Below are 11,696 nucleotides of genomic sequence, written 5' to 3' on the forward strand. Positions count from 1 at the left end.
ACCAACCCCTTAAACAAAGAAAAGAACACTGAATAAACAAGTCCCAAAACAAGTTTTGGCAAAACAAGTCCCAGAATTGCACAATTTAAGTGCAATTATTAGCATAGAAAGGGAAACAACTTTAGAATTATCACAATGCTGAACTGATCTTCAAAGTCTCTATTTCAAGATCCATGATGATCAGACAGCTTCTCTCTATATTAAAATAAAGAAGGGAACAGGGTTGTTGATTTCAAGAACCACTTTGCTTGCTATCGAAAGAAAACCTATACAAAGAGAAAAGTGAAGTAGTGTTATGTTTTGTAAAAGCTAATAGTATTTTGTAATGGCTGGCATGTTCAATTTGTACCCAAGATAACACCAACTTTTGTTTGTATTTGACATGGAAGTAAAAATGTGATGCCCAAGGTATTTAAAATTAATTTCAGGCGTATGTGTTCCTGCAAGCACTGAGAGAATACATTTCCTATAAATGCATGACATTAATGTATGTGATGGGACACATGTGATCAATTTTATGTTTTGTGATAGCATATTTCCCGCATTGAATGACCTTCTGTAGTGGCTCCTGGGAGTTTTTATTCTTTTTTCTTTTCATCTCATGCTGGTCCACAGAGGTGCTCTAACATGTAGCTGCAGTGACACATTTAGGATTACCAAAATACATTGTTTTGATGTAACAGCTGAAGAACACTGGGAGGTTAATGGGGTCAACCTTACATCATTGTGTTTGGTAAATACATTGTTTTTAACTCACTGAATTTTTGTTCCCATTAGTTTCATTGTGTGTTCAGTCTTTTATTTCACGGAGGCTGTACACTATCAGATTTGGAACCATTTTCCTAGTCTAGGTGCAGAAACAAATGCCTGGCCTGCCATTGAGATATTTAATCTGACTAAAATGAAGCATGTACCTGTTTGAATTATTGTAATGCGCTCTAAGTGAGGCTGTTATCAAAAAAGCACTCTGACATTTTGCTGGTCCAAAGAACTGCAGCCCATCAGGGTTGGATTCAATTCCATTTACTGTTGTTGGGCACAGTTCAAAGTTCTGGTTATGACTCTATACGGACCAGGTAACTGCATTATATGAAGGGCTGTATTCTTTCCTCAGGTGATCTCTTGTTGTCTAAGTATGATGGCCTTCCAAGTTCTTGGATGATGCCTGTGCATGAGTTTTTTTAAAAAATGTGTGGAGATCAGTGCACAGCCGATCAACACACAGTCTTCACAGAGTGAGGGTCCCAACCAGTGGTGTGGTTAACACAAAGACTGTAGCTTCTCAGTCTCTTGCAGCCTTCTTTTGCCTTCACAACCATTGTAACATGTACTATGTTATCTTCTGCCATTGAGGTCTTTGGATTGTGCTCAGTCTGGAACCTCTTCTGCAGCCTCCCTGGGAGTGCATGACTCTGGTGGTTACACCCACGTGTTTGCTGGAACACACAAACCCCCTCGCCATGACAGGGAGACAATTTATCAAGGGGGATCTCAGTTGAGACTGCCTATCCTTTGAGACCCCCCTTTGCTCCATGCTACTAACTTCATGGGCACATCTAAAAACACAGGAGAGGACCTTCTAGGTGGTTGCTTCAGGCGCTGAAAATTCTTTATAAGGAGAGAACTTTTTATAATAATGCCCTATAGTATTTCTGATGTAGAGTTGGAAGACTGAAAACAAGCAAAGATCTCTTTACCTTTAATAATTAGGTAGAAGAAGAAATTTCAGCAGGTGTTGATTGTCATACAATCAGCTAACAATCAGTACTTGCTTAAATTTCTTTTTCTATACATCCATGAAAGGAGCCCTTTCCAGTTTTCAGTTTGTCATTGGTAATTATGTGCATTTCTCATAGATTTGTTTAAAATGTTTTTTTCATTATACAGATAATTAGGTTATCTGTTGACAATAATATTTGGTATTTGTTTACCGATGTCTCTTTTCACTTGTATCTAATAAATTTCTGTAAATTTCTTTGACTCCCACTTTGAAGGATTTTAGATAAGACAAGAGACCTGTTCTCCATCTCAGCACAAGACAGTAGCATGTGGTCAACCGGCAATGAAAAAAGGGGGCTCAGAAAGAAATAGAAGTGTTTCTTCCCCTCCATGGAAAAAAGGATCTGATATAGCTAGCAAGCTGTTTAGGAAAGAGAAGGAAGAGCAGCAGCAGTACTGGGGTGAAAAGGGGACAAAGTGGCAGTCTTATAATGAAAAAGGAATTAAAGGGAGAGTGGATCCTACTGGCAGAAACAGCCATGTCAGGTAATCATATTCAGACCAGTGGGCCTCTTTCAACTCAGAGGCAGAAATATCTGGAAAATGTGTGGGCTGAGGTCTAGTGGATCACAACTCATTCCTTTGCAAGTCTACTGTTACAGCAAAGTATACTAACCTAATGATCTCATGCTCTTTTTCTTTCTTTCAGTTATCTTTCATGACATTAGAAACACTGGCAAGAGTCTGAATGTGACTTATTTCCTTATTTCCAATGACTTATTTCTAAACTTGGTTATATACAAATGGGAAATGCTGATAAAACTGTTTATCTAAAATGGAATTTAAAAAAACTGTATGGCTATTGTTTTGCAATGTTTGTATTATTGTGAATTCAATGGCAATGGGAATAAGACATTGTGCATGACACTGCTTGCTCCACCCAGCTTCTTAAAGGTATGTAACACTGTTGATTAGACAGAGAGATAGATAGAGATGGTTTAAAGTTGTTCTTTAAAAAATCAATATTTTTTAGTAATGCATTCCAGCACAAATGATCTCTGTCACATCTGATAGTGTTTTCCTTTTTTGTACAGGACATTGCAGAAAGTGCAGTGCCCGATTTTCTGCTTTGGCTGTACCAACTGCCAAAAATGTCATAAGAGACACACATACACAAGCACAGAAGTGGCTGAAAATCCAATTTTGAATAAGCATTTCCTCCAACATTTCACAAATAAAAACCAAGACACATATATGCAAATGACATCACAATATGATCAAGAAGACAACATTTTTAATGAGGAAGAAAACACAAGATAGGAGAGAATAGCAGTTTGCTTTTGACAGAGCCTATTGGGAAGAGCAAAGATTCTGTGACCTCCTCCCATCTCAAACCACTTTTTCATTTTGAACTCAGTTTGCAGGAATTGAAGTTAGTTGAGGTCAAAGGGGGACAGTGAAAGGAGGCAAGAGAAACTGGGAGATTTTGGAGGCAGCTCAAAAAGTAGATGCAAAGGATTTATTGAGAATGTTCCAGTCACATGGGGACAGCTAGAGAGTATTATTGTTGTTGGGTTTTTTTATTGTTAAACATTGCAAAAAGTTTATTGCACCTTTTTTAAAAATGTCACTACTGGAGATTTTCTGGAGAGGGAATTCATCTGTCTGCATATTGGCCAAGAAAGGGGTAATACAGAGCACGTAGAAAGAATGAGGGCCACAAAACAGTCTCAGAGACTTTTTTTATCCACCCCTGAATTACATGCAGAAGTAGAATGGAGTGGTAAGTATCTCATTTTCATTCATATGGTCCCATGGATTATTATTATTATTAACTTTATTAATAACTCACCTTTCTCCCTGTGGAGACTCATGGTGCCTGAGTCTTGGATGAGACTACAAGAGCTGAGACCCTAGGAACCCTAGAAAGCTCCCCCAGTCTGAGATAGTGAGACCTGTGTAGCTGGCTATGTTTTCCATTATATTTATTCTGCTGAGCAGGGCTATGTAAGCTTTGGAAAGTTAGAGTATGGGAATTAACAAAAAGCAGTGGAATAATATTGTTGCTCCAATTGTATTTAAAGGAGTGGCTGCTTTCCCAATGAGGGAGAAAAAAATAGGCTATGTCTATTGTGGTCTGGAGTATGCCAAAAGAGCAATTTCTCCTTTCAGTTATCACTGGCCAATACAAATGTTGGTGCCTCAAATATTAGCTCTGTTTCTGTGGATATTTGGCCTACTGATTCCAAAAATGGCACCAATTTTCCCCTATCAGCTCTAGTATGGCTTCTACCAGTCACCATCTGCAGGCCCATAGAAAACCATTATAATTATTAGACTTGGTTGATCCAGATTGTTATTTTCATTATTCGTTTTTTGTTCGTTATTTTTTTATAATTAGAAGCGATTTTGAGGCTTTCTGGGAACCCGGAAGTGTTTTTGCAATAACAAAGCCATGCCCTCATCTTCCTTACAACGTCCACCAGTGAATCATAAATGCTGGGGGCGTGGCCTTTAGGAACAGGCCTCTGAGGAGCCCTGTGCTTGGCCACTCCCAGCTCTCCCTTGGACAGCTGGCCAGGGAGGAGAAGAAAGATGACGGATTTAAAAACCAACACTTTTAAAATCCATCACCTTTCTTCTCCTCCCTGGCCAGCTGTCCAAGGGAGAGCTGGGCGTGGCCAAGCACAGGGCTCCTTGCTTGGAGGAGGCTGGGGGCAAGGCCTCCGAGGAGCCTTGTGCTTGGCCACGCCCAGCTGTCACTTGGACAGCTGGCCAGGGAGGAGAAGAAAGATGACGGATTTAAAAACCAACACTTTTAAAATCCATCGCCTTTCTTCTCCTCCCTGGCCAGCTGTCCAAGGGAGAGCTGGGAGTGGCCAAGCACAGGGCTCCTTGCTTGGAGGTGGCTGGGGGCGAGGCCTTCGAGAAGCTCTGTGCTTGGCCACGCCCACCTCTCCCTTCTGCCGCAAGGGATGGAAGGGAAACTGTGAGATTTTAATGGTTCTGGAGGGAGGGAAGGGCACCTTCCATTAACGAAACAAATGAAATGATTCGTAATTAACGAAATTTCAGAAATTTCAAAATTTTAAAATCATAAATTTCAGAAGGCCTCTGAAATTCGAAACGCTGGTGCCCCCTAGAAACGAAGCGAGTTTAGAACCAATTTTTTTCTTGATCAACCAAGCCTAATAATTATATCTAAGAAGCTAGGGCTGATGCAGTCTAACCAATGCTATTTTCTAAACCAGCACCCCAAATAACCCCATGAACAGGCCTAAAATCTAAGACACATTTCTTTGTGTGTTGGGCAGTGTTACCCATGCAAATATAGAAAGCAAAAGTATTGCCAGGTTAGACATATGAGAGGACTCATGCGTGTTTGTTTATTTAACCAGCATTGCTACTAAAAATGCCATCTCCCTATTAGCATGAAATGTGTTGGGGCAGCTCGAGCTCTTTGATTTTATCGTTATTGACCTACTATTGAACATTAGTAGACACATTGATTAAATAACTGCCCCAGAGCCTTTCAAAAGTATGCCTGCAATCACATCGACACTTAGTATTTAATAAGCGCTTGTCTTTACCATTTGCTTGTCTTCTATTTCCTGTCTTGTCTGGGTGTCTGTGTTCCTGCCAGCAGTTATTTTTCCTGCTAACTTCATTCATCATGAATATACACATTTTTGGCAACTCTTATTTACTGAGACAGGTTGATGTAACAGAGATCCTTCTGTGCAATTAGCAAAAGGTAGCCGTTGACAGCTGCAGGTTTGAACGGGTTTGTTTCTAGTAAACATTTTTCATTGGGGTTTTTGTCCTCTCTATTTTTGTCCCTAGGGGATTTTTGTTCTAGGTTTGCCATATGCTATACTCCACAGTGGATACAGTGGGCTGCTTCTTATTATCCTGGCTGCAGTTTGCTGTTGCTACACTGGCAAAATTCTAATCGCTTGCCTGTATGAAGAAAATGAAGACGGGCAGCTTGTGAGAGTGAGAGGCACATATGAAGACATCGCCAACGCCTGCTGCAGAAAGCTATTTCCGAAACTTGGTGGCAGAGTTGTCAATGTGACCCAGGTGACGGAACTGATCATGACATGCATTTTGTATTTGGTTGTTAGTGGGAACTTGCTGTCACATAGCTTTCCAGCTCTACCCCTGACGGAGAAAACCTGGTCGGTAATTGCATTCGTAGGCCTGCTGCCTTGTGTATTTATCAAAACCCTCAAAATTGTATCCAAGCTTAGCTTGCTCTGCTCTTTGGTCCATTTTGTTATTATCTTTGTAGTAATAACTTATTGTCTGACCCAAATACACCGTTGGTCCTGGTCAAGATTGAGCCTCTCTGTGCAATTTGAGAGTTTTCTGGTTGCAGTAGGAGTCATCATTTTTAGCTACACATCACAAATTTTTCTTCCCACCCTTGAAGGGAATATGAAAAACCCTGGAGAATGCAGATCTATGTTGAACTGGACTCACTTCTTAGCTTGTGTCTTCAAGACAGCCTTTGCACTCGCGGCATTTCTGACATGGGGTGAAGATACAAAGGAAGTTATTACTGACAACCTTCCATCATCACTACAGACCCTAGTGAATTTGTGTCTCTTATTCAAGGCCCTCCTGTCTTATCCTTTGCCCTTCTTTGCTGTCATAGAGCTCTTGCATGCTTACATATGGCCAAGCCATAAATCTCATTGGCTTGCTGTCATTTTAAAAAGTTCCCTCCTCCTGTTAACTCTGTTGATGGCTTTGTTTGTGCCACATTTTGCCCTTCTGATGGGTTTAACTGGCAGTATAACGGGTGCTGTAGTATCCTTCCTCCTTCCTTCTCTTTTCCATTTAAAGCTTAAATGGGAAAAGTTAATGTTCCTGGAGAAATGTGCAGATATTTCTATGTTTATCCTGGGCATCCTTTGTTGTGTAGCTGGTCTTGTTTGTTCAGTAAAAGGTGTGTTAAAAGCACTTGAATAAAAGTCACAAGACTACACTGAAGCCCCTCAACATTTGGCTCAGTAAAACTGAAAAGCACAACAGAAAACTGGACTTAGAGAATTAAATGTTACTCCTGACTAAAGCAGAACCACTGAATCACTGGGATTTACCTGTGTATCGATGCATGATTCAACAACTGATTCAACGGGTCTCTTTAATTGGGACTAAACAGCAGCTTCTTGAACAGAGGATTTCAGTCAAGGTTTGGTCCCACTGAAAACAACAGAGCAAGGTTGTAATAGCAAATGAATCAGGTTAATTTCAGTGGGACTAAAATATGACTAACATTCACTAAATTCAATCCGAGTTATCCATATATGCATGAAGATGTCTTAATTGTCAATTTCACAAATTCAGAATCATAGACCAAAAAAAAAAAAAGATCCAAAAATGATACTGGTATCTAACAGCACAGTATCATCCCTTTCACGTCCTGACATGGACATGCCTGTCATCTGCTGAACTGTGGACTCATCCAGATGAGGCTATTTTGAGCAATTCATACTATTCAAATATGTACTATTCCTTCTCTGTTACTTAATGTTGCTTCTTGTTATTTCCTCTTCCAAATACTATATTTCTTGACTTTAAAAAAAATCTTCAGATGTCATGGAGTTACACCCCATGCCTGTTGTTCTGCCTTTTAAAAATCCTTCCCACGTTAGTGCTAGATCAGCAAGCTAAAATCAGGGGTGGGAAACCACTGCTCCAGCCTGCCACCTTTTGTACTTATGCTGTTACCATAGAATGACTTAACCATGGCTTTTTTAAAAAAATCCTCACATTAGTGTGAGATTACAAAAATAGATAATCTCACCACCCCTCTTATCTCCGTTTCACCATTTAACCATTCCAGTTTCACCCTTTCACATTTTTGTCTGGTTATCTAGTATTAATATATAAAGAGTTTCTTGTTTTAAGAAAAGGCATCGGGGGAGGAACTCCATAGAAAGTGTATGAATGGGGGTGGTGTAGGGAAAAACTGGAATAGTATTACAAGACAAATAATTATCGCTCTGACTAGAAGGGAATTTTACCTTGCCACCTTTATACTAACACTACAGTGAGTTTAAATAACAACCACAGCAACAACAATAAGCACAGGAACCTTAGGAGAAGGAGGAGAAGGTGACAATTCCAAACTATAAGTACAACTGGAGGTGGAAGGAACCACAGATAATACCCCAGTACATGATATCATCAGTTGCCCCAAATGAATTGAAATGAATGGTCTTCATTAACCATACTAATTGAACTGCACTCCAAAGAATTTTTAAGCCTAGAGTTCAATAGGAACACAAAATAAAAAAGGAGAAAAATCCTGAAATGAAGTGAAATAGCCTACAGTTATTTAAACGTCATTTGGATACTGGGTAGGCGGACAACAGTAAGTACAGCACAACAGCCCATTATTGGAATGACACATTTGGTCTATCTGGTTGGAAACTGAGATAGAGATACTGTAACCCAGGGTAGGGAAGCAGCAAATAAGACCTGTCTCTGTGCCTTAGCCAGGTCTGCAGGATGTCATGTTACAACAGTGTTTCTAAAACTCTGATCTCCCAGGTATTTTGGTCTTGAGCTCTCAGAAGCCCTGATCATTGGCCAATGAAGCTGAGGCTTCTGGGAAGTGAAATGCAAAAACACCCAGAGAACTGTAATTTGGGAGTCACTGTGTTCCTAGTGTCTAAAATACCAAAAATGTCAATTGTCATTTCTACTGTGACAGTGAAATGGAGAGCATAAAAGTGTATGAATATCCCCAGCTGTGAGATGGATTTACCATATCTATTTTGTAAAACATAAATGTCTATATCTGAATCACACAAACAATTTTTCCCTGGAAAACCTGCCTTTGGTTGCCGGAGTTGAATTATCTGGACTGAAGAAGCAAATGGGGAGTGTTAATTAAGACTTACTTCATCAGCCAGTTCAGCACTCCAGACTGAATCAGTATTAGTCTTATACTTGAAAGCCCATATGGGAAAAATAGCTGGGAGGAGCTGGTTTGGGGCAGAAAAGCAGACAGTTAGAAAGAGTTAAAAATAAACATGCTGCATCTCCATTCTTAATTGCTTCCCCTTAAAGGATTTTTTTAAAAGAAAAAAAACTTGTGAATACTTGCATTTGTACATATAACATGGTGTGGAGATCACATATTTTGGTTTCATTCTTTTCCCACCTTTTCTGCCCTTACATTTTGCTTTGAAATATATCTCACTTTTTAGTGGAATCATTCTGTTCAACACAACAGTTGGAAGACTGAAAGCAAAAACATGTAAGTCTTATGCCATATTTCTGCAGACCAAATGAAAGGTTACTATTGCACCCATTAGATGATACGGAATTATCAGATGATTCAGAGAAAATATTTCATTTAAAATATTTGTTAAGTAAAATAATTTCATTATTGTTTGTTTTAAATGTTTGATTGTTTAGTAAAGTAGCTTCTTTACTGTTTGTTTTGATATGATTATTTACCTCCAGACCCAAAATATGGGGTTTGCTTACCTCAACAGAAACATCATGAACAGATACTTCTGCAAATTGTTTTGAAACTATTGATGTCCTCTGAAATTCATCAACAAACCGAATATATGATTTTTTTTAATGACATTAAATGAAGAATGCATGAGTGAACTATTTCTGCTCATTACTTTCACATGTTACCCACAAGCTACAACGGTAAAACATGCATAGAATTAGAAATAGCAGCTGAATAGTTTGAGGTCTGAAAGTTGCTTGAGCATTTTCTCATTCAAGCACAGTTCTGAAAATATGTTATGGAACACATGAGTGCAAGTCCATAACTATGTAATCTGACTGATGAATGGTTAAAGAGCGACCCTTTAGAACAGAAGTGGGTGGCTAGTGGCCTGCCAGGACGTTTTGCAGCCTACAGCTTCCCTCCACACACACACACACAAAACCCTACCAATGCACAAAATATTATTTTTTTCAAACATTATTAGAGTTCTCTATGGTGGCAAAGGTTGAAGGCTGAAAAAGCCCCTCAGAACTACAAGATTAAAACCAAAAGTGGCAAACTGATTACTTTCCATTTTGTTTTGCTTTCTTCTCTCCTTTTCCCTCTCCTTCTGTCTCCTCCCTTCTCCTTCTTTGCCCATGGGCTCCAAGTGCTGCTAATGTGATGTGGGATAATGGCAGTTGACATTCCTATTTCTGATCCACTGCTTGAAAAAGTTACATTTTTGTACAGTAATTTCCAGAATCCTGCAGAGAGCACGAAAGCTACCTGGGGATTCATACAGCTATAGTTTTGTTTTTTGGTTTTGCTTTTTTTTTAAAAAAAAACAAAAAACAAAAAAACCTTTCAAAACTTTTTCTTGCTCTTGCTCATTCCATGTCGTGAATGATAGAAATGTATCATACTAATGGCTGGTTCTAGCTGCTTTATGCTACTAAGCCAAGTCATATGAGATGCTGCTGCTGCACTTTCCTCTCCATGGAAAAGATCTGAATTTTCTTAGTCCTGCCTGCAACTCTTTGCCTTTCCCACCCATCATTTACCATGGTTCCCTCCTCATTCATCCATCCTTTAAGTTGAGCACAAACAATTATGACCTCCAGAATTTTATGTGTTCTTTGGTACTGTTTTCTTTTCCTTTACATTCTTTGTTACATGTCCCTAACTTATCCAAGAGTCATATTAAAATTCATTAAAATCCATATTTTTTATTTATTTGCAGCATTTATATTCTGCCCTTCTCACACTGCAGGGAATTCAGGGTGGATCACAGAACACATGTGCGGCAAACATTCAGTGACATTAAACAGGCAGGACAGACAGCAGATAGAGGTATTACGTCAGCTTCAGAATCCTGGAGGTTGTACTTGATTCTGGCCACAGGAGGGTGATGTCATTCCATCCTCTATGACAAAGAGCCTTGATCACAGACTTCCTCCTTCCTTTGATTGCCGGCATTTTCTGATATTACTTTTTATAGTGCTATAAAATACCTCCCCACTTAAGTGGTGCCTACTTTCTCTGCTCACAACACACCACTGCTTTCAAACTGCTTAGGTGGACAGTAGACTGGGCTGAAGTTTGGGTTCTCACTTCAACCTGTGCTTTGAACTGCCAACCTTTCAATTGGTAAGATATATTGCTGCTAGTGATTAACCAAATGTGCTAAAACCTTAAAACCTCCTCTAGTCTAAGGTAGACTTATACATGGGTATATATAAGTTTCTTCATATATGTAGGTCTTTTTCAGCCATGTATGTCTCCAGTTCATAACCGGAGTTCCATATAAATTAACATTTTTGCATGAAATTGTGCATTCTTGGATGGTGTGACTACTACTCATTAGTGTCTTCTCCAGGTATTACCCAAGTCACTGGGATTACAGAAGTACCAATATTTGCAAAGTCCAATGTTGGTATTCAACAGAAAATGTATAGTAAAACCACAATTTACCTATGAGAGCACAGATTCACACTGCATAAACTCAATGTAAAATCTTAGCTAATAATTACTTGATATTGTTTCTCACATGGTACAGTGGTTTGAGCACTGGAACACAACTCTGGAGACCAGGGTTCAGATCCTCACTTTCAGCCTCTGACCAAGTTAACAGTAATCTCACCAAGAAAGCCCCTTGATAATTTTGCCCGAGGATCACTGTAAGCTGGAAACAACTTGAAGACACATAGCAACAACAAATTATTTCCCTTACTGCCTATACTGTATTTGCTGTTGTTTCAGGAATGCAGGTCTCTTGTGGTTTGGTAAAATGTCTCACTAACATCACCAAGAAGTAGTTAATATGCTAATCAGTTTCCATCTTTTTTGTATATGCACAACATTTCTTGACTTTCTTTTTTATTTTATCTGAACAAATTGGAAGCTGAAATAAAGTAAATCATCTTCAATCAGCAGACACATAATTAACATCCTGCACAATAGACTTTATTTTTAAGACGATATTAGCTTATTAAAAGAATAGGCATCACAA

General features: G+C 39.1%; 1 protein-coding gene across 1 annotated transcript in view; it reads left to right on the forward strand.

The window, feature by feature from the left end:
- The window catches only part of LOC132760960 (vesicular inhibitory amino acid transporter-like), a 31,073-nt gene extending 22,261 nt beyond the window's left edge, over window positions 1-8,812 (forward strand). Inside the window, exon 2 of the mRNA XM_060753333.2 lies at window positions 5,563-8,812. Coding sequence (XP_060609316.2) covers window positions 5,563-6,696 — 1,134 coding nt within the window. The 3' untranslated portion in view covers window positions 6,697-8,812. The remainder of the gene's footprint in view (window positions 1-5,562) is intronic.
- Window positions 8,813-11,696: the final 2,884 nt, after the last annotated feature.

The sequence above is a fragment of the Anolis sagrei genome, chromosome 1, assembly GCF_037176765.1.
Source record: "Anolis sagrei isolate rAnoSag1 chromosome 1, rAnoSag1.mat, whole genome shotgun sequence".
Taxonomy (NCBI): domain Eukaryota; kingdom Metazoa; phylum Chordata; class Lepidosauria; order Squamata; family Dactyloidae; genus Anolis; species Anolis sagrei.